The sequence below is a fragment of the Callorhinus ursinus genome, unplaced genomic scaffold (assembly GCF_003265705.2).
Source record: "Callorhinus ursinus isolate GAN/ISIS: 27379988/994484 unplaced genomic scaffold, GSC_fseal_2.0 scaffold59, whole genome shotgun sequence".
NCBI lineage: Eukaryota > Metazoa > Chordata > Mammalia > Carnivora > Otariidae > Callorhinus > Callorhinus ursinus.
Window position 1 is genome coordinate 5,307,291 of NW_027397121.1, and position 20,280 is coordinate 5,327,570.

Below are 20,280 nucleotides of genomic sequence, written 5' to 3' on the forward strand. Positions count from 1 at the left end.
CGTGAGTGGGGTCATGAATTTGAGCCCCACCTTGGGCATTTAAGAGATTATTTAAACAAAACAAAACAAAACTATATCCTTGGTCTCTAAACTTTTAAAAAAGCATGTTCCCTATCAGTAAAAAAAAAAAAAAAAAAGAATTTTAAGTGTACACCCATAATTAGGCATGTTTCTTAATAAAGTACTGTATAATACACATGCTTCTGTCAATCCATATATACTAAATATCAGTCAACCCTAGTTCTTATTTTTTATGAAAAATAAAGATAAATACAGGATCTGATCTAATATTTTCTTCCCACACCCCACTGACCCCTGACAAATTACAAATTGGCACCTCAGACCGGAAGCTGGGTGGGGGAGGGTGGGGCTGGCACAGCGATGGGTCCTTCAGGCCGCTGGTGGTCTGAGAACTGGGGAGTCAGCCTCTTCCCTCAGTGGGCTGGACCTGGGGGGGTGTGTCGTGGGCAGGAGAGGAGCACCTCCCACAGTGCTGCCACCCTCTTGAGCCAGCGGGAGGTGGGGTGAAGTTGAGCCTGGATTAGCCGGGGAGGGCAGGGAGACTCCTAGAGCTGCAGGGTGGCCAGAGAAGGGGGTGCGGATAGGCGAATGCACCATGCCGCTGCAGGACGACACCCTCCGAGAGGTGTGGGCCTCGGACAGGTCCGGAAGCGCCCCCCCCACCACCACCTCACCTCAACCTACCTGAGCCCTGGGGGGTCCCAGGTGGAGGGGTTGGGGAGGGGCAGAAAAGGGGAGGAAGACAGACTGATTGCTCTGCTACCCTCAGCGGACATGAAGAGGAAGGCCAGAGCCCCGAGGTCCAGCAGCGCCCCAAGCAGGTATGTCACCCCTGCTTGGAAAGAGGCGGGGAGAACCCCCCCATTGCGTGTAAACCCACGCAGGGAAGGGGATCTGAGAGTGGGACGCGCCCCCCTCGGCAGCGTCTGGGGGGTTGCTTCCTTGTAGTTTTGCTTTTTTTTTTTTCTTTTGAGGAAAAGGGTGTTTCGGGGCATGGGATGTCCGCGGGAGGAATTGGGACTTTGGGGCCTTGGACGTGGCCATGATGCATGGGAGGGGTCACCGTTCCCACCCCAAGAAGAAGGCTGCTGTTCCCCTCCCGATAATCCGCGGTTATTTCTGGCGGCTCAAGGGATTAGAGGGTCATGGGCAGCCCTCCAAGCCCCCCTTTCCTTCCTCTCCCTACTCTTGACCCCCACTCCGCAGCGACCCGCCAAGGGGCACAAGTTGAAGAAGAAGACGGAGGCTCCCGAGTCCCCGGGCCCTAAGGGATCCAAGCCCCGGAGACCTGGCGGCGGGCGGGTGGCCGAGCCCGGGGGCGCCCCCCAGGGTGAGGGGCCCGGGAGGGGTGCGGCTGAATCCTGGAGTCCTGGGGGTGGGGACAGCGAGGGGCGGGGAACTGGAGGGGTGGGAGCGGGCCGGGCTAGAACGGGCTGGGGGCTGGGAGGGATGGATGAAAGCCGGGGGAGGGGTGTCGGAGGTGGCAAGAGCGCCCAGGGGAGACCCCCACGGAAAGGAGCCCGAGAGGGGCAGCGTCCGGGGCTCAGGCGCCGTCGGAGCGGGGGGTCGGGCCCTGCCTGACCCCAGCCTCTCGGCTCAGCCGGGCGGAGGGGGAAGCCGCGGGAGGAGCCGGCTTCGCAGCCGCCGGAGGCCCGGCCGCCGCACACGGTCTACGCCAAGTTCCTCAGGGACCCTGAGGCCAAGCGCGACCCGCGGGAAACCTTCCTGGTAGCGCGAGCCCCGGACGCAGTGGACGGTGAGACGGGGCCGGGGCTGGGCGGGGGTGGGGGGGGGGGGGGGCGGGGGGGGGGCGCTGGAGAGAAGGCGCGAAGGGCCCGCACGGGAACCGCGACAGGGAGACGGAAAACTCGGGAAAAGAGCCTCTCTTTCTCCGGCCTTCTCTTTGAACCAAAACAACCCACTTTATTCTCTTGTTCTTTACTCCGTTTTCCGGATGGGGAAACTGAGGCACGGAGCGGTTATGAGTTTTGCCTTCAACTACAGCTAGGGGCCAGAGGTAGCCCAGATGGGTCTGGCTGGAGGTCAGAAACCGACAAGGCCAGGAAGATGCGGAGGGGGAGAGGGGCGCCTGGGTGGCTCAGTCGTTAAGCGTCTGCCTTCGGCTCAGGTCATGATCCCGGGGTCCTGGGATCGGGCCCCGCATCGGGCCCCGCATCGGGCTCCCTGCTCCGCGGGAAGGCTGCTTCTCCCTCTCCTGCTCCACCTGCTTGTGTTCCCTCTCTCGCTGTGTCTTTCTGTGTCAAATAAATAAAAAAATCTTAAAAAAAAAAAAAAAAGAAGAGGAAGAAGCTGAGGGGGAGAAACAGTGCAGGTGCGGTGATGAGGGGTGGGGGGACTGCAAGACAGGCAGGAGTGTGTGAGGAGGTAAGGGTCCCGGGGCGGGGGGGGGGGGGGGGGGCCCCCTACAGAGAAGGGCATTTCCCCCAGAACAGGATTGCCAAGCCCCTCGCGTTCCCCCAACCCCAGCTCACTCCCCCGAACACCTTGGAATCACCTCCAGGGTTTGAGGAAGGTGCCAGAACTGTGTTTCTCCTCTCGTTCCTGTTCCTGTTCCAGAAGGGAAGCCTCCCAGCCCCCCTCATTTACCACTTCCCAGCAATCTGGGGGGACCGGCCTTCCAGATAATGGGGCCCACGCTGCCCCCCCCCCTTATGAGGAGCTTCTCCCTACAGAGGATGAAGAGGAATCCAAGGAGGACCACGAAGAGGAAGAGGAGGCAGAGGCAAAGAAAGAGAAAATCCCTCTGCCACCCAAGAAGGTTCCTAAAGAGAAGACTTCTGCCGGGGTCAAGGAGAGGAAGGCTAAGGCCCAGGTTCAGAAGGGTGAGTGTTGAAGGTACAGAGGGACCACACAGACTCGGAAAACTAGCCCTGTCCTTCAGGGGCTGGGAGGCCTCAGTGATCGGCGAGAGCTGAGCCATCAGAAGGTTACCAGTGCCTGGACGCAAGGGTGTCTTTCTCTGGTGTCTTCCCCTTGACGGTCCTTAAGTACATAGATCAATATGTGCTGCCCCCGCCCCCCACCATCCCCACCACTGCCTGTCCAGGGAGCTCTGTGAGCCAGGTAGGACAGAGGATTTTAGTTTAGTGAGTTTTTAGTGTTTTTGTTTTTGTTTTTTTTACTCAATATGTATTATTGTTATAATTTTCATAAAAGTATCAAAGCCATTACGGTAAAAATCAGTCAATGACATAAATGCTATCATGGCTCTCTGGCCTGGGCACCTCGCCCTACAGGTACTGCAGGCTGGTCTAAATGGGGACAGGTAGCTAGGACCCTGGGCCTCTGTGGGAGGGAGAGAACGCTGTCTGTAGCACCTGCCAGAGGAGGTTTTCTGGGGAGATGGGGTGGGAGCTAGGAATTAGAGGCTCAGTTAGAAGGCCCGGCATTCATTCTTTCAATCATTCATTCATTCATTCTGTAATGCCTATTAAGCTGCTGGTGTTTGCCCAGCCCTTTATGGACTCAGGATTAAAATGCAACAAGCAGGGCACCTGGGTGGCTCAGTTGACTGACTGACTGCCTTCAGCTCAGGTCATGATCCTGGAGTCCCGCATCGGGCTCCCTGCTCTTTGGGGAATCTGCTTCTCCTTCTGACCCTCCCCCATCTCATGTGCTCTCTCTCTCTCTCTCTCTCTCTCATTCTCTCTCTCTCTCAAATAAATAAATAAAATCTTAAAAATAAAATAAAATAAAATAAAATAAAATAAAATAAAACGCAACGAGCAGAAGACAGACTCTGGGCCCTTGTCAGGTCTTCAGCCTCCCTGGGGACTGAAGAAATGATGAGTGGGTTGGAAAGTGGCCTTCAGCCCCAACAGGCTCTTCTCTGTCTAACCCCTACCTCCATTTCCAGGGGACTCGGGAAGCCCTGTCGCCCCAGCCAAACCTCTGCGCATCAAGAAGAAGGAGGCGCCAGCGGGGGAGGGGCCCAAGATGAGAAAGACGAAGAAGGAAGGTGAGACTGGTCTCTGGAGGAACAGGGGACTCTGGGTGTGGTGGCGTGTGACTCCTGCAATCCACCCACACAGGGTCTGGGGAGGCTGACAAGGACCCCTCAGGGAGCCCGGCCAAGGTGAGAAAGAAGACTCCAGCGGCCATGTTTCTGGTTGGGGAAGAAGCGCCAGCTGAGAAAACTCCGAAGAAGAAAGGTGGGTGGCCGTGGCCTCTGGTGCCATGACGTCTAGAAGCCGTCCTGGGGGGTGGGGAACCCGAGTGCTGGGTAGGGTGAGGAGAGAGCTCTGGAGTCAGAAGGCTTGAAGGGGCATCTTGCTCCCCACTTAAATAGCTGTGTGGCCTCAGGCAGGTACGTGAGCCTTTCTGAGTCTCTGATCATAGTAATATGGGAGTACTCTCCCGTGGTTGTGGGGAGGGTCCAAGTAAGACATGGGTGTTCGAAGTGCTCCACAGGGTCAGGGATTCACAAGCTTGTACCCCCTCCGTGCCAGGCACTTCCAAAGGCCCAGAAGAGCAGAGGAAGGAGGACCAGGAGGAGGAGGAAGTGGCAGCCGTGGGGATGAAGAACAGCAACCAGAAGGGCAAAGCGAAAGGAAAAGGCAAAAAGGTTGGGATCCGGAGGGGAAGGGGGACGAGGCCCCTTCAGGGAGCGGGGCAGGGGCCTGGGCTTGGGCGACTAGAGTATGGAACCTCGTGGGGAGAGGGGGGCCGGGGGTTAGAATCTTGGCTCCCTCTCTGATGACAGGATAGGAGGACAAAGGGCACCAGGCTTGTGAGAACAGAGAAGGCGGTTGAGGGGTCACTAGAGGGGTCATTAGGGCCGGGATTGGCCCCCTGCGGGCCTGATGTTATCTGGGCTCCAAGCCCTCCCCTCTGCGGCCTGACCAGCAGCCCCAGCCAGAGATGCTCACAAAGCCGCCACGCGAAGAGACACCCATCTTCTGTACCAGAGAGGGAGAACACGCGGGCAGAGTGTGCTCACTGACGGTGTGCGTTGTTAAAATATTTTCACGCTACTGGTCCGGGGCCCCAAGTGCTTTCTGCTACCGAATCTGGGATGGCCCAACCTTCCGGCAGCCGAAGAGTTAACACTGGCAGACAGGTGCCTCCAGAACCCTCCTCCAGGCCCACCGGGGTCCATTCGGACAGACCAGGCCGTCTCCAGGGGCAGAACAGGCTGTTAACTATTTTGAATATTGCTCTTCCTCACAACTAGGACTCAGGCACCAACATGCACAAGCTGGGGTGAGCAGGAGAGGGGGCCTAACTGGAGAGAGAAAGTGATGAAAGTCTTGCTGGGAAATTGGTTTCCACAAGTGAAGAGATCACCCTGAGGGCAGAGCCGGGGTCTAAGCCATGTGGGTTTATTAGTTTGTTCAGGAGTGGTCAGGTCTTGGGGGGACTGACTCACATTAGCCAACATCACCAAATACCGATATATAAACTCAAGGCCAGTTTCTTATCTCCCACGCGGAATGTAACCGCAGTGCCACCTTCAATACAGTAGGCCCTAGAAATTTACAGCCGTGGAAATGTTTGAATAAGCTCTGGCTTTCTCCACATCACATTCCAAACATAGTCTTGCGTTTCCCAAGTTTCTTCTGGAGCAGCCCGGAGTGGAGAAGAGATGCTCCCTTGCCCGCAGGCTAAGGGCCTGCTCGCCGACACCAGCCTCACCTCACATGCAGTCCAAACCTGCCCTCGGCAAAAATGGCCAACCGCAGCGTATCAGGGATTCTTTGTAGCTCTCATATAGCATACACCCAGGCTGGCAGTCCCCTCTCTTCCCTAGTGGGAAAGTTGGGGTTACGATCTTGGCTCCCCCTCTTAGGAGGGATAGAACATGAGGGCAGAGGGTACCAGATCCAAAGGGGCAGTCACCAGGTCAGGCCTAGGCCACCTAGTGTGGAATGCAACCGAACGGTGATTCGGAGTTTTTCCATGAGCAAGATAAGCTTATTTATTCATTCATTGTCTTACCTCGGTATCGCAGTCTGACAAACTACCCCCAAAACGTAGTGCCTTAAAACAACAAACATTTCTTTTCTTAGTTTCTACGAGTCAGGAATCTAGGAGGGGCCTAGCAAGGTACTTCTGGCTCCGGGTCTGTTCCGAGAATGCAGTCAAGACGTCAGCTGGGTCTGCGGTCACTTGGAAAGCTTGGTTGGAAATAGAGGATTCACTTCTAGAATGGTTCACTGTCATGGTTCTTGGCTGGAGCCCTCTCCATAGGGCGGCTTGAGTGGTCTAATGACATGGCAGCCTACTTCCCCCAGGGCTCAAGAGTGGCCCAAGGGAGACAGCAAGGAGAAGCCACAATATCTCTTATGACCTGGCCTTAGAAGTGACCCCTCCCCCCATCACTTGGGCTATATTCCATTGGTCAGAAAGACCAAACTCTGATACGATGTGGAAGGAGACCACACAAGGTGTAAACACCAGGAGGCAGGGATCACTGGGGCTCATCTAAGAGGTTGGCTACTACAGTCATTGATATTTACCATACACTGTAATAATAGCAGTAGCTAATACTTCTTTAACACAGCAGTTCATACCTTTGGCCCCACCTCAGTTCACCTGTTGACACAGTGTCCACACGAAGGAAGGTCTTTCTAAGGCTCTGGCTCTGGCACCATTTTAAGCCCAGTTCCACTTCTTACTAGCTGTGTGAACTCGGGCAAGTTGCTTAGCCTCTCTGAGCCTCAACTTCTTCAGTAAAATTGGACAATTACTTCAGTAGTTACCTGAGAGAATTAAATTAGTTAATATTTGGAAGATACTTAGAGCTATGCCCGGCACACTGGTAGACTTTATGAGTGTTTGTTAAATATATAAATTAAGTAAGGTCTCTCCTGGGGAATCCAGCCCCAACCTCTGCATTGCTCAGAGGAGAAAACGGAGTCACAGGGTGGTTCAAGTTAAACGTGACAGAGTTAGCGGTGGAACCAGGATTTGAACCCAAGCTGTCTGGCTCCAGATCCCAGGCTCTTAACCACAAAGCGAAGCAAAATAATAATAAAGCACCGAGCTCCACAGAGCTGCCTAGCATGGGCCGGCTGCGCTGCGGGGGAGGCGAGGGGCCCAGCCCACTGTAGCTGGCCTGTCCGTTCTCTTCCCACACAGAAAGCGGTGAGTTGTCCTGCCTGCCCTGTGTCCCGGCACTGGGGATCTGCTGAGGGCAGAGGAGCCAGGGCTCCAGGGCTGATACACGCTCTGCCCCGACTCAGAAGGAGGAGAGAGCCCCATCCCCACCCATAGAAGTGGATGAACCCCAGGAGTTTGTGCTCCGGCCTGCCCCTCAGCACCGGACAGTGCGCTGCAGGCTGACCCGGGACAAGAAAGGCATGGATCGGGGCTTGTATCCCTCCTACTTCCTGCACCTGGACACAGAGAAGAAGGTGGGTAGCGGGGAGGCAGCAGGCGAGAGAGAGTGCGGGTGCCAGGATCCAGGCTGGAAGGGGAGGGCTAGAGCCAAACTGGGGGGTGGGGGTGGGGGGCGGGCGGAGTCCAAAGCCAACAGGCCTTCCCTTTCCCCCACTCACCTCCTTCCTTCACCCGTCTCCCCCTCTCCCCAGGTGTTCCTCCTGGCCGGCAGGAAGCGGAAACGTAGCAAGACGGCCAATTACCTCATCTCCAGCGACCCCACCAATCTGTCCCGAGGAGGGGAGAATTTCATTGGGAAGCTGAGGTGGGGCTGGGAGGCCCAGGGCCGCAAGAGACCATGGCGAGTCACTTCCGTCTCCCTCTGCCTGGCAGTGTCCACCACATCGGGCGCTCTAGAAATGTCCCCTGCCCCAGGGCTTCCCACACTTGAATGTGCACAGATCACTTGGAAGCGTTGTCAAAATGGCCCAGTGGGTCTGGGTGTGGGGCAAGGGTCTTCATTTCTAACAAGCCCCCAGGTGATGCCCGTGCTGCTGGGACCAGGGACCTCACTTGACATAGGTCATAAGGGTCCCTGAGGACAGGGACCATGCCTGTCTCATTCATGGTTGAATTCCCAGCACCTGGTACATAATAGCGACTCAATAAAACATTTACTAAGTGAATGAATAGACAAATATCGAGCATCTCCCCTGTGCTGTGTCTCCCCGTATATCTCATCTAATCCTCACTGCGCATCTGAGAGGTAAGGGGAAGGGGGACCCCCGAGTCAGGCCTTATTTCTCATATTTATGTATTTAAGAAACACTTATGTAAGGCCTATCTATGGGTCAGGCATTGTTCTAACTTCCAAATATGAATCCATGTAGTCCCCTTATTGACCAAGTGGTAAATACTGTTATTAGGCCCACTTAACAGAGGGGGATGTTGAGGCTCAGAGAGCTCAGCCTGCCTAGGGTCAGTAAGAGGTAGAGCCGAGATCTGAAGGTTGCCTAGTGTCCTTCCAGATCCAGCCTCTAAAAGACCTCATGAAGGGTGCCTGGGGCAGGGGACAAGACTTGTTCTGCCCTAAGACACCCACACCCTTGACATAGGAAGCTCTCCAAACTGCCTGGCTATGAGGAAGGGTCTTGGAGCAGGGCTGTGGAATGCCCCCAGCCTTGCCCCCAGCTCTACCCTGCTTGCAGGTCCAATCTCCTGGGCAACCGCTTTACCGTCTTTGACAACGGGCAGAACCCGCACCGTGGAGGAGGCAGCACTAACGTGGGGAGCCTTCGGCAGGAACTGGCAGCTGTGATCTATGTGAGAACACCCCCCCAGCCCCCCCACCCACGACAGGACCCTCCCCTTCGCAGGGACCGGCCTAACAGGTATCTCCCTCCCAGGAAACCAACGTGCTGGGCTTCCGGGGTCCCCGGCGCATGACGGTCATCATTCCTGGCATGAATATGGACAACGAGAGGGTCCCCATCCGGCCGCGAAATGTGAGCCCAGCACCTCCCTGACGCCTCCCCCTGAGGGTCCTGTTCCCATGTGATCCATTCCTGACCCACTGCTGGGGAGCTGAGGGACAGGGGCTCAGGTTGCCCATACCCAACTTCCTGGGCACATTCATCATCCTGTGTCACAAATTCATTCTGGAAACTCATGGGATGAATTAGGGGGTTTTGTAATTGAATTCACTTGAAACCAATACAATGAGGTGTTTTTTTTTTCCCCCAGTGTACACCAAATCATCCATTCATATATTCATTCACTGAATGAATTGTATATTGTGTATATTTTACTATACACGTTCAGCGTATGAGTGCTGAGTATTATTCTAGGCAACTGGAAGACATCAGTGAGTAAAAAAGATCTGCCCTCCTGAAGCTGACATTCCAGCGGAGGAGACGGACTGTAGACAATTGTGACAAATAAGTAAATTGTGTAGAATGTTAGAAAGTGACAAGTGGTATGGAAGAAAGAAAAAGTCGGAGTGGGCCTCATTGAGAAGGTGACGTTTAAGCAAAGACATGAAGGAGGTGAGGGAGCAAGCCTACAGATATCTAGGGAAAGAGCATCCAGGCAGAGGGAAGAGCCAGTGCAAATGCCCTGAGGCAGGATGATGCCCGGTGGGTTTGCCGTAAGAGGTGAGTTGAGTCTCAGATAGGGCCTGTATAACTGGTTTGTACTCAGAGAAACAGGAAGCCACAGCAGGGTTCTCCGGAGTGACTTGATTTGCCTTCTACTTTAAAAAGCAAAGGTTGCTTGTGTGTGTGTGTGTGAGGTCTAGGGTAAGACGGAGAGATGCGCCGGGGAGAGGTGGCCTCCTTCAGTGTCAGTCGCTCGCGCCACAGGTCAGTGAGCCTGGGACCGCACAGACAGGATGACTGGTGTGCTCCATACCCTCAGTGATGTCACTTTACTCATTTACAAGGAAAAATAACACCCGTCAGCTGATCACACATCCTTCCATGCTGGCAAGTCACACCATAATCAGAGGCCTGGCCAACCCGCGGGGCTCGAGGCACGGAAGGCTGTTAGACTCGAGGAGCCGCGGGTCCCACAGCTGCTCCTTCCAGGCCCAGACTAAACACGCAAATGCTCCAGAGGCAGGGCCTCCCAAGTGTGTCTGGGCTTGGTGAGAACTCCCCAGGGCTGCTCCGGGTAACTCTTCATCATTTCACCGTCCATTCATTCTACAGTCGTTCATTAAAGCCAGGCACTGAGGATCCAAAATCAGCAAACAGGAACCATCAGAACAATCCGACATTTATTGAGCATGTACGCTGGGCCAGGAACTGATCTGAATAACATGCCATGCACTATAAACTGCTTTAATCCTCACAAGACCCTGTTGTGAAGGAAACTGAGGCACAGAGCCGTCAATAAAATACAATAGCTGCCCTTTAAGTGTCTAATTCTGCCCATTACAGTGTAGTGGGAGAAACAGTAAGAGCAGGTGTCATGGAGGGAGACTCCGAGCTAAGACGTCTAAATCAGACATGGGATCAGGGAGGCTTCTCGGAGGACATGATCTTGTGCAGACTCACTCTAAGCCACGAATGTGACCAGTGCCAAGGGAACTCAGGAAAGAAGTATCTCAAGAGCGCTATCACATAGGCATCACTCCTTCCTCTGAGAAACTCTCTTCTGGGACATCTTATTTTAACCACTGTTTACCTGTCCGTCTCCCCAAACACAACTGCGAGCTCCGTGTCGATCACAGCATGTCTAGTGCATCCTTATGATCAGGTGCCAGCATGTGGCTGCTCCGAGGACCCCTTGGGTGCCAAGGGCACAGAGCACCTACTGTGTGCCAGATGCTACTTCCCAACCCTCCACTTTGGCGTCCCACGGCGAGACCCATTCTCACAGAGGTCCACCCTGCCCACAAGGATACCACAGAGACCAAGCTGCTTGGTCCTTGGTCAAGGATGCCCCGAATGGATGTCCGTGTCCAGGCTGCACACTAGCACACACACGCAAAGGCATGCACAGGTCCCCAGGCCCCTTCCCCTCGGTCCTGAGATATCTCAGCCACCCCTAACTGTCCCCTCCCTAACACTCCCCTTTGGCACCCCAGGCCAGCGATGGGTTGCTGGTGCGCTGGCAGAACAAAACACTGGAAAGCCTCATCGAGCTGCACAACAAGCCACCTGTTTGGAACGAAGACAGCGGCTCCTACACCCTCAACTTCCAAGGTCGAGTCACACAAGCTTCAGTCAAGAACTTCCAAATAGTCCACGCCGATGACCGTGAGTATTTGAGGGCCCAAGCCGGGCTGTTCCCCACCACCTCCAGGACCCTGACCCTCCCTCAGGCCTTTCCCCACCACCTCTCTCTCTCTTTTCACACACACACACACACACACACACACACACACACACGTGCACAAAGCTGTCCTTTCTCACTGGAGCCAGAACATCCAGGAAAGTCACTCCCTCCTGCAGGGGCATTGACCGCTTGTTCCCAGGACCCTCAGGTATTCCAAGCAGGTGTCTCGGGGGTTACTGTCCCAGGCCTTCTTTCTAGCACTGACCAGAGCCAGGGGTAGATACTGGGGTATCTGGGTAAGGCTGTGTTGAAGGGAGAGTTAATCTGCTGGAGCTTGAGAACCACTGATAGCCCAACCTCTACGTGGTCAAAGAGGCTGCTGAGGCTCAGAGAGGGCGGCGCCTTCCCCAAAGTCTCTCAGCGGCTCCAGGAGGTCCCACCGGCCATCAAAATTTATTTCACAGACACGCAGGGCTTTCTAGGTGCTAGGCACTATTCTCTGAACTTTACAGATACTGAATCAGTAAATCTTTGCAACAACCCTGCCCCTCCAAAACCTGAGGAAGGTATTATTATTGTCCCTACTTGGCAGATGAGAAAATTGAGGCATAGGGAGGTTAAGTAAATTGCCCAAGGTAGTACAGCTGTAAGAGGTAGAGCTGGCACAAGAACCCAGGTGGTCTGGCTCCAGGGCCCCAGCTCCCAACCCCTTCAAGATGGCCGCCTTGCGGGGCTAGGGGATATTAACCAAGCATCTCTCGATGCCTGCTCTCTTGTCCTCTCTCAAGTAAGGTCAAAGGCCTGCCCTCAAGGAGTTAGGGAAACAAGATATGCCCAGAACACAATTAAGTAAAAATGTCCCTGTTAATTGGCCCCGGGGGAGAGGTTCCCACTAGGGTGAGGAAGTTTGGGATGGAAAGGTACCTTCCAAGGGACTCCGGGTTCCCAGGATTGGCTGACACTGAGCAACTTCTCCATCCCCCACTCCATCCTAGGGATGTGTCCCCAGTGTCACCTGTCCCAAGGCCTTGGAAAACTGCTCTCCAGATCACATTTCTGGTGGAGCCTGGTCTGCCGAGATCAGGGGTATTTTTAGCAACTTCCTGTCCCTATGGATGCTGGGGGAGGTGTTTGGGACTGGGGCTGGGATCCTGGACCAGATAGGGGATGGGGCTGAGTGGAGCCACTCGATAAGGTAGGGACTCGGGGGGCTAGTGAAGGGAGAGAGCCTGGCAGTCTAAGATGGGACTTGGGGGCTGGGGATGGGAAGAAGGAATGAGGCCAGAGCCATTGGAAAAGGATTCGAGGCAGGGGGAAGCGTGACAGGTTCCTATATTTAAGTGCCTGTCCTACACATAGCCCTGGGTGGCAGAAGATAAGGCAGGATCCCTGCCCTCAGGGGCTTACAGTCAAGTCAGAAGGCCGGTCAAGCGTCAGGTGGGGCCGGTTGGGCCAGATAAGAAAGGGTGGATGGGTGGAGGGTGAATAATTGAGATGGTAGCTGAGGATTAGGGCCCCAATGCAAAGGAGGGAGACTTCTCCCAAAGTTGAGGTCACGGTCTGCCAGGACTGGGACCCCAGGAGATCTTGCCCCCCCCCCACCGGTCTGTGTCTATAGCCGACTACATCGTACTGCAGTTCGGGCGCGTGGCCGAGGACGCCTTCACCCTAGATTACCGGTACCCGCTGTGCGCCCTGCAGGCCTTCGCCATCGCCCTCTCCAGTTTCGACGGGAAGCTGGCCTGCGAGTGACCCCAGCAGCCCCCGGCGCCCGCCAAGGGTGGGGGAAAGGATTCAGTGGAGGCTTGCAGGGTCCATTCGCCAAAGCCCCCACTGAAGACTCCTCTCTTGTCCGGGGCTGACCCCTCACTGTCTCCGAGTGACCTCCATCCACTCCCCAGCCCCGCACAGGCCGAGGCAGGGGAGGAGCTCAGACTGCGGTCCCACAGAGATGAAGAACATCTGGAGTCGGCAGCCGCACATCTGGTCGCGGAGCTAGCCTGAGCCGCTTCACCAACCGCCCCCCTTCCCCGCCCCGCGCCCCAGTCACTTCCTGTCCAGGAGCAGTAGTCAGTGTTGTTTTAACCCCCTCCGGGATCGAGGAGTGGGGCGGGCTCGGAAGAGGGGGTAGGTGATGCGGGAGGAAGACCCCAATAAAGCCGCGTCCCAGACCCGGCAAGCAGTGGTTCTTCAGCGCGTGCCGAGAACGAGGCGGCGGGAGGGGTCCGGAGCGCGGGAGAGGTCCGGAGGGCGGGCTGGAGGCCTGCCTCCCCAACCCCCAACCCCGCTCCCGCCCAGGCCCGGGGCGCTCCCGCCGTCCCCTCCCCCGCGCCCAGCGCGGGTCCTACCGAAACTCGGCGGGCTCGTGGTGTCGAGACGCCCCCCGCGGGGGCCCCGGGCCGAGAGGGAGGGCCCCGGAGGTCCGGGAAGAGGGGAAAGGGAGAAATTCGAGAAACAAGCCTCTCGGGGAGAACCAGACAAACCGGGTCCGGGCAGGGCGGGCGCAGTCGCCAGGGCGGGGCGGGGTCTGGGGCCTCGGGAGTTGGGGGCGGGCTCTCGGGCGCGAAAGGGCGCTCCGCCTCGGCGGCTCGGGACTGGGGTGGGGGGGGTGTGTGTGGGTAGGGAGCCCCAAGGCCCGTGCGCTCCGGCTCCGCGGGGCTCCTCGTGACGCGGCACCCCGACGGGAGTCCAGCCGGCTAGGCGGGAGCTCCGCCCTCGGGCCCGCCCAGGCCTGAGCCCCAAATTGCGGTGGGGTCCTGGAGAGGTGGAGAAAGGCCCGGCGTGCAGGGAGCGGTTGGGAGCGTGGCACAGGCAGGCGAGGAGGGGAGCGCCTAGGCGCGGGAAGGCCGGGAGCAGCCGCGGTTCGCGAAGCCGCGGGGTGGGCAGCCCGAGAGCCGACTGGGGGGCGGCCCCGCGCGGCCCCGCCCCTCCCGGCCGGTGCCCGCCCCCCTGCGCGCCCCGCCCCCTCCTTCCCCTCAGCCCCCACCCCCCGCCCCGGCTCCTCAACACAAACTTTCCGTCCCGCTCGCTCCCTCCTCCGCGCCCGGCGCCTCCCGCTCCAGCCCGGCTCATTCCGCACATTCCGGCCAGCCCCCTCCCCAAGACCCCCCTTCCCCGGCCCCCCTCTCAGCTCCTTCGGGCCCGGCGGAGCGGCCCGGCCGGAGCGCCCCCCCGAGCTCGGACCAGGTAAGCCGGGCGGACGCCGGGAGGAGGCCCTGCTGGGAGAGGTGGTTTGGTTGGCTGGTTCTGGATTTGGGGGGGGGTCCTCGAGGGGGGCTGGGTCCCCGAGCTATTGTCCAGCTTGAGCCTGAGCCCCAGATCTGGGTGCCGGGAAGTTTAGAGGGAAGGGGGGGGAAAGCTCTCCGGGAAGCCCCGCCCACCCCTCCCACCCCCACCCACCCACCTCCCCCCCCCGCGACCCGGACGAGTTGGTCGGGGGAGGTCGGGGAGCCGGGAGATTGTCCCCGGTGCCATCGCCTGTCCCAACTTACGCTTTTGGGGTGTCGAGGCAGGGGTCTGGGAGCCGCATGGTTTCGGGGCCCTGCCACCGGGAAGATCCTCCCCGGGACTCCCAGTCGCGGGCCCCGCCGCCCTTTGGACTCCCGGCTCGCTCTCTTCTCGAAGCCGGCCCGGCCGCCGCTCCACGCAGGCCTCGGGCCGGGCCTCCCGGCGCCCAGGCCGGCTCCAGCGCGCGGTGCCTGTGGCTGCGCTGGATTGTGGAGTGTGTCTGGGAGCAGAGCTGCGCGCCCTGGGCGTGTGCCCCCTGAGAGGCAGGGGCTTAAGCTCCTTCCAGTTACGCCGCCTCTGTTGGGGTGGAGGTTCGGAGTTCCAGACCAGGGCTCTAGGAGCCTGGCTCCAAAGAGGGCTGGCTTTGGGGCCTTATTTTCGCTACACTTCCTTAGAGCCCTTGTTTAGACTTTAGAGGGTTTGAAGGAGGCTTGTCCCCACCACTACCACCACCACTATTGTCTGTCATGCCCTTTACTCCTGCCTGGGGGGGGAGGGCCAGGAGTGCCTGTCTGCATCTGGTTTTCAGCTAGCCAGGCCCCAGGGCAGTGTCATTGAGACCCCACTCTCACCTTTTTGGGAGAGTTGCCCTGTTCCAGGGCTCAGAGATTCTTTCTGGACAAGAGGGAATGAGGCCTTGGGGGAGGGCTTCTCAGGGGGCACCACCCTCTGTGCTTTCTCTCTCTCCAGGTAGAGGCAGAACCAGGTCAGGCCTGGACTTGTAGTCCAGGAAAGCAGGGGATGAGGGTAGGAACTGGACACAGCTTTAGGGGCTGGAACCCATGGCGGCTCTGTGTATCTTGTCTCCTGTGGCCTGGTTCTGTGCATACATGTTTCACCCCAGTGCAGGGGGCCGGGACACCTCCTTGGCTAGAATGTCAGGGGCAGCCTGGAGCAAAGAGGAAATCCAAAGTCCCCTCAAAGTTGGACATTTAGGGGGATTATGTGCTCCTCCCTTCCAGATTCTTGTAGCTCCTTTTCCAAGACCCTCGCCCAGGAGGGTGTCATTCCAGGACATGGTTCTGCAGTCTTCTGGATCCCTGCTCACCCTGTGGGCAGGGAATGGACAGATGTATCTTCCAGGAACAGACTGGCTGGTGAGGGTGACTTCAGGGGCCCTGGATGCCCCCTCCTCAGGGAGAGGCTAAGAGCCAATGGGATTTTCAACTTCATGAGCCTTCCCCCACCTCCCTAGGGAGGGAACAATAATTAATGCTAATTAGTGCACTGGGGCTGGGGACTGGCTCAGTAGGATGGTCAGTGATTGGCAGGACAGAGCTGTGTGTGTGTGTGTGTGTGTCCCCATATCTCTGTCTCTGTGCTCCCACCCTCGCACTCAGGATTGTGGACCCTTTGTATTCTGCCAGTTGAGGAAATATTAGAACCAGAAGGGGACATCTCAAAGAGGAGGTCAAGAAATAAGAGATCTGGTCCCAGCTGGGCCTTTAGCCACCTGTGTCATCTTGGGCCTCAGTTTCCCTGCTCAGAATAAATGACTGCTCGGGCCCCTTGTCTCTGAGCTCCTTCCAGAGTCCCAGTCTTCTAGTCAGTGGGCCTTCCTCCTTCCATTACGGACTGTGAACCTGGTGAGGTCGGAGAGGTGAGTGGGTGACCAGTGATCTAAGGAAGAACGGGAGGACGAACCAGGGGGTGACTAAGGAGTATGTTAGCCAGGAGAGTGTGGCTGAAAAGGTTGCAGGCAGCAGGCGTCAAGGGACAGGGAAGCCAGGTGGAGCTCGGGGAACTTGCCCTCTGAAGTGGCCCTGGGGTCTGGCAAGGCTGGCCGGGGTGAATTGTGTTGAGAGCCCACGTGGATGGCCTGCCCCTCTGCCTGACTCCCAGAGCCCCCAAAGGGCTCAGTGTGGAAGCTGGAAGGGAACCGAAGCTATCAGTCCTGTCCACCTCCTCACTTAGGGAGGGATGAGGAGCGGAGGGGTCCACCCACGGTGAGGAGAGTGGGGAAGGGATCTGGGGTGCCAGACCCCAGGTTGCTGGGGAGCCGTGAGGACTCGAAATGTTGCAGCTTTTTGTGGTGGTAGCTAGGAGGCCACGGTCTCTTCCCACGTGGGGGCTGCAGAAGCTGTGGGGTCCAGGTCTCCATGGGCGTCTGGGGCAGCCCTGGGGCCGTGGCAGGAGCCTCTGTGGTCAGAGGTCAGCAGATCACACTCAGCCCCATCCTCAAGGCCTTGCCCTGCCCTCACCTCTGGCCTGGTGTTGTGCCAGCCTGGGCTTGTCTGCAGGAGAGGTGCTGCCCCTCAGGGGAGAACCCGAGAGGGGAACGGACTTCACCTGTCCTCGCAGGGTCCCACAGGAGGCTGGAGGCCAGAGAATCCCTGCCCCTGCACAGGTCCCCACAGTCAGCCCTTGAGGTTTCCTAGAGTGCTGATTGTTTCCTGTGCTCCCTGCCAGGCCCGAAAGGACAGGAAGTGATAGAGGGAAATGAGAGTGCAACCGTGTGTGACGCTGGACGTGTGTGAGACAGAAACTGAGTGGGACATTCTGCGTGGGTGACACTGCATGGGGGGGGTGCGTGTGTGACAGAACCAGCTAAAACCAGTTTCTGTAACTGCATGTGAGGCTGGACTTGCACAGGAGAGAAACTGTGACACTGCCCGTGACTTCATAACACCGATGTGTGTGACCGACACTGTATGTACGTGGGAGCCACCATGAGTGACGTGTGTGTGAGTGTGTGTGAGTGTGTGTGAGTGTGTGAGTGAGCGAGTGAAAGAAGCTATACACATGGTCTGTGTGTGAGTGGCCATCGCAGGGGACATGATTTCTGAAAGACCAGGAGCTTGAGCCTGGGTCTGACTCTGAGGGGATCCACATGCTCTGCGTGTGTGGGAGACACTGCGATTGTTGGATGCTGTGTGTGTCAGAAGCAGAACGGGTGCCATTCTGCGTGACGTACGATACTGTGGTGTGACCGTGTGTGTGTGTGTGTGTGTGTGTGTGAACAGCACATGAGGTGGCCTCGGGTTTGTAGGAACTCTGATGGGCTGCATGTGCAACTGTACATGACACTGTAAAACTAGGACAGTATGTGGCGCGTGTGAGGAGAAAGCATGGTGACACGCTGCTGAGCAGCTGTGTGAGAAGCCGAGTGGGGGAGCCTGAGCTCCAGGCCCTGCCTGTGCAGCCCCGCACGTCGGGGGACCTGTGGGGTGTGACCCAGATGCCTCTGTGGGTGGGCACTCTCTACGGTTGCTGAGACCAGAGGACAGTGTGGGTGGCCGCCATCAGGGCTGGGCCAGGCATGCTCGGGAGACACTGTGTGACAAATTTGGGGGCCCATGACCCTGATGCCTGGCGTGTCCATGCGGAGGATGGTGTAAAAGATAACCGTTAAAAACAAAGGAGGAAAATACTTAACGGCACTGAATGATGCGCTTAAAAATGGTTAAAATGATAAGTTGGATGTAATGTGTGTGTTACCACAATAGAAAGTTTAAGAAGGAACAGGATAGGGGTGCAGGTCACCATGGATGTGTGCGGGACGCTGGCTGGGCAAGGGCGTGTGTGTGTGAGTGGGGAGGGCCACGAGGAAGCCTGGATGTTTGTAGAGGACACTGTGACTCTTGTAGTCGTTGGGGGGGGGGGGGGCGGCCGAATGACTGGTGGCAGCTCAGCGGGTGACGCAGAGTACCAGGGGCGAGGGCACAGGCCGCTGAGGCAAGACCCTCGGGCGCGTCCGCGGACAACTGTGAAACCCACCTAACCAAGTTACCCATTGGCTGCCGCCCCCCACCCCCAAGCTGGATACCAGGCCTTCGCTGGAGTGAGACAAAAGGAGATGGGACGCCTGGCTGGCTCAGTCGGTGGAGTGTGCCACTCTTGATCGCGGGGTCGTGGGTTCGAGTCCCACATTGGGCACAGAGATTACCGAGTTTAAAAAAAAAAAAAAATGAGACAGGACAGGGTCCTAGAGTAGGGGCGAAGGGAAGTCTCTCTGCTTCTGCGGAGGTTTGAGGGCTCCGAGACTCTACCTCCCTCTGTCCTTACCCTGGTTGCGGTGGGGGGGGGGGTGTGACAGTGCGGATGAGCTATGGACGGCCTGCCCCCTCTGGTCCCCAGGAAGCCTGTGCCCTGAGTAGTGGGGGTGGGTGGGTGCAGAGAGTCCTGATTCCCAAATTGGAAGCACATTAATAAGCAGGAGAGAGGGGAGGAGGCCTCCCCACCTCCCTCCTAGTGGGCTCTGCAAATTGCTTCCTCCTGTAACAAATCTCTACCCTGCTCCAGGGAGGAGGGTACTCCCTCCCCAGCCTGGCAGGGTGTGGCCACTTGGCAGGGTCCCTCGGGGGTCCTTATGCTGGAGGCAGACACCATCCCCCTCTCCAGTCCCAACCGGAGCAGGGCTACTTCTAGGGTGGGAGCCTCTGGCAGCTGGAGAACAGCTGGCCCCGCTGTGGGGGCGGGTGAGAAGGAAGAAGGGAAAGGCAGAGGGGGTGGGGAGGTTCCCTTAGCCCTCATCAGCTGCCCTCCCCATCCTCAGCACCCCCCCTGCCCACCCCCTGAAGGTCAGCCCAGCCCAGGTTTGGGGGCGGGAGATTTGGGATGCAACTGCTGACTTCACTAATCTTCCTGCCTTTTGAGTGGTGTTCTGGCTCCACATGACAGCACTTGGGGGGCTGTGGTCCTGCAGGGGTGGACAGCTGCTGGCCACTAGACCCACGAGGGTCCCTGGGCTCAGTTTGTCCTCCCAGTGGGGCTGGTTCGGAAGGGAGGGTAGCAGGGGGACTTGGGGACGACACCCACCTACCTTGACTGGCCTTGTGTGCATCCCCATCCAGGGCAGAGGGCTGGGGGAGCCCAAGTGTCAGGCCAGTCTCCTCCTATCCCTTGGAAGGGAGGAGTAGGGCCGGGTGGTCTGGAGGCTGCAGGGCCTGAGGGTGGGGGGCGGGGGCCTAGGGCCTCTGCAGCTGCCCAGCCCTGGCCTCCCATCACCGGAGCTGTCCAGCCAGTTATTCCAGCAGTCTGACCCCAGGGTGGGGAGTGGGCAGCGAGAGGCCCCTTATCTACCCCCCCCCGGGCCCCAAAGCCTGCTCGCCCAGCCTCCTAGCTCCCATCCCTGCCACCACCCAGAGGACCCTTCTGACCTCAGAAGGCTGAGGGCCCTCAAAGAGGGGAAGCAGGAATGGCTGGTCGGACGGAGGGTGGAGGCAGAGTGGGCCGCAGCGGGTGGGCAGCCTGTGGTAATAACGGGCCTCTGTGGAGGGAGATAGGAGGTGGTCTTGAAGAGTCAGAACAGATGGGACAGGAGTGGGGTGTCCTGGACATGGCCCTGTTGTGGCTGACCCTGGCCCCCAGCAATGGCTTCCCTGACACCGCTGCCTTCTAGGTCTGTCCTGAACTCTGGGCTCTGTTGTCAGCTCATATGCACATACATTCTCTCTCTCTCTCTGTCCCTCTCTCTCTATCTCTTGCTCTCTCGCTCCCCCCCACCACGGCCTGACTCTGAGTTTATTGATCTTCCCCCTTCCTGCCCCTTTTACCCCCTCCCTCAGCTGTGTGCCTCCGTCTCTCCGGATCTTGGTCTCTGTCTGTCTGGGTCTGTCAGTCATGATTCCTGCCCCAACCGTCTCTGGATCCAACTCTCTCTCTCTCCCCCTGTCCCTCCCCCCCCTCCCC

At 57.9% G+C, this 20,280-nt stretch overlaps 2 protein-coding genes across 2 annotated transcripts in view; both read left to right on the forward strand.

The window, feature by feature from the left end:
- The first annotated feature begins 528 nt into the window (after positions 1–528).
- Positions 529–13,028, forward strand: TULP1 (TUB like protein 1). The gene is made up of 15 exons (XM_025862513.2): positions 529–663; positions 791–842; positions 1,228–1,315; positions 1,622–1,777; positions 2,715–2,864; positions 3,899–4,000; positions 4,074–4,193; positions 4,491–4,606; positions 4,784–4,789; positions 7,227–7,397; positions 7,575–7,687; positions 8,571–8,685; positions 8,769–8,867; positions 10,952–11,123; positions 12,761–13,028. The coding sequence occupies exons 1-15, from the start codon at positions 617–619 to the stop codon at positions 12,892–12,894; spliced, it is 1,641 nt and encodes a 546-aa protein (XP_025718298.2). The 5' UTR covers positions 529–616; the 3' UTR covers positions 12,895–13,028.
- Positions 13,029–13,276: 248 nt separating this feature from the next.
- Positions 13,277–20,280, forward strand: part of TEAD3 (TEA domain transcription factor 3) — a 21,206-nt gene continuing 14,202 nt past the window's right edge. The window contains exons 1-2 of the mRNA XM_073884830.1: positions 13,277–13,562; positions 13,879–14,328. Of these exons, the coding sequence (XP_073740931.1) occupies positions 13,277–13,562; positions 13,879–14,328 (736 nt within the window). The remainder of the gene's footprint in view (positions 13,563–13,878; positions 14,329–20,280) is intronic.

Coding starts and splice junctions, on each gene's coding strand:
- TULP1 (XM_025862513.2), top strand. CDS start 617: ATGCCGCTGCAGGACGACACCCTCCGAGAGGTGTGGGCCTCGGACAG. Junction 843..1,227: donor TCCAGCAGCGCCCCAAGCAG/GTATGTCACCCC, acceptor CCCACTCCGCAG/CGACCCGCCAAGGGGCACAA. Junction 11,124..12,760: donor AATAGTCCACGCCGATGACC/GTGAGTATTTGA, acceptor CTGTGTCTATAG/CCGACTACATCGTACTGCAG.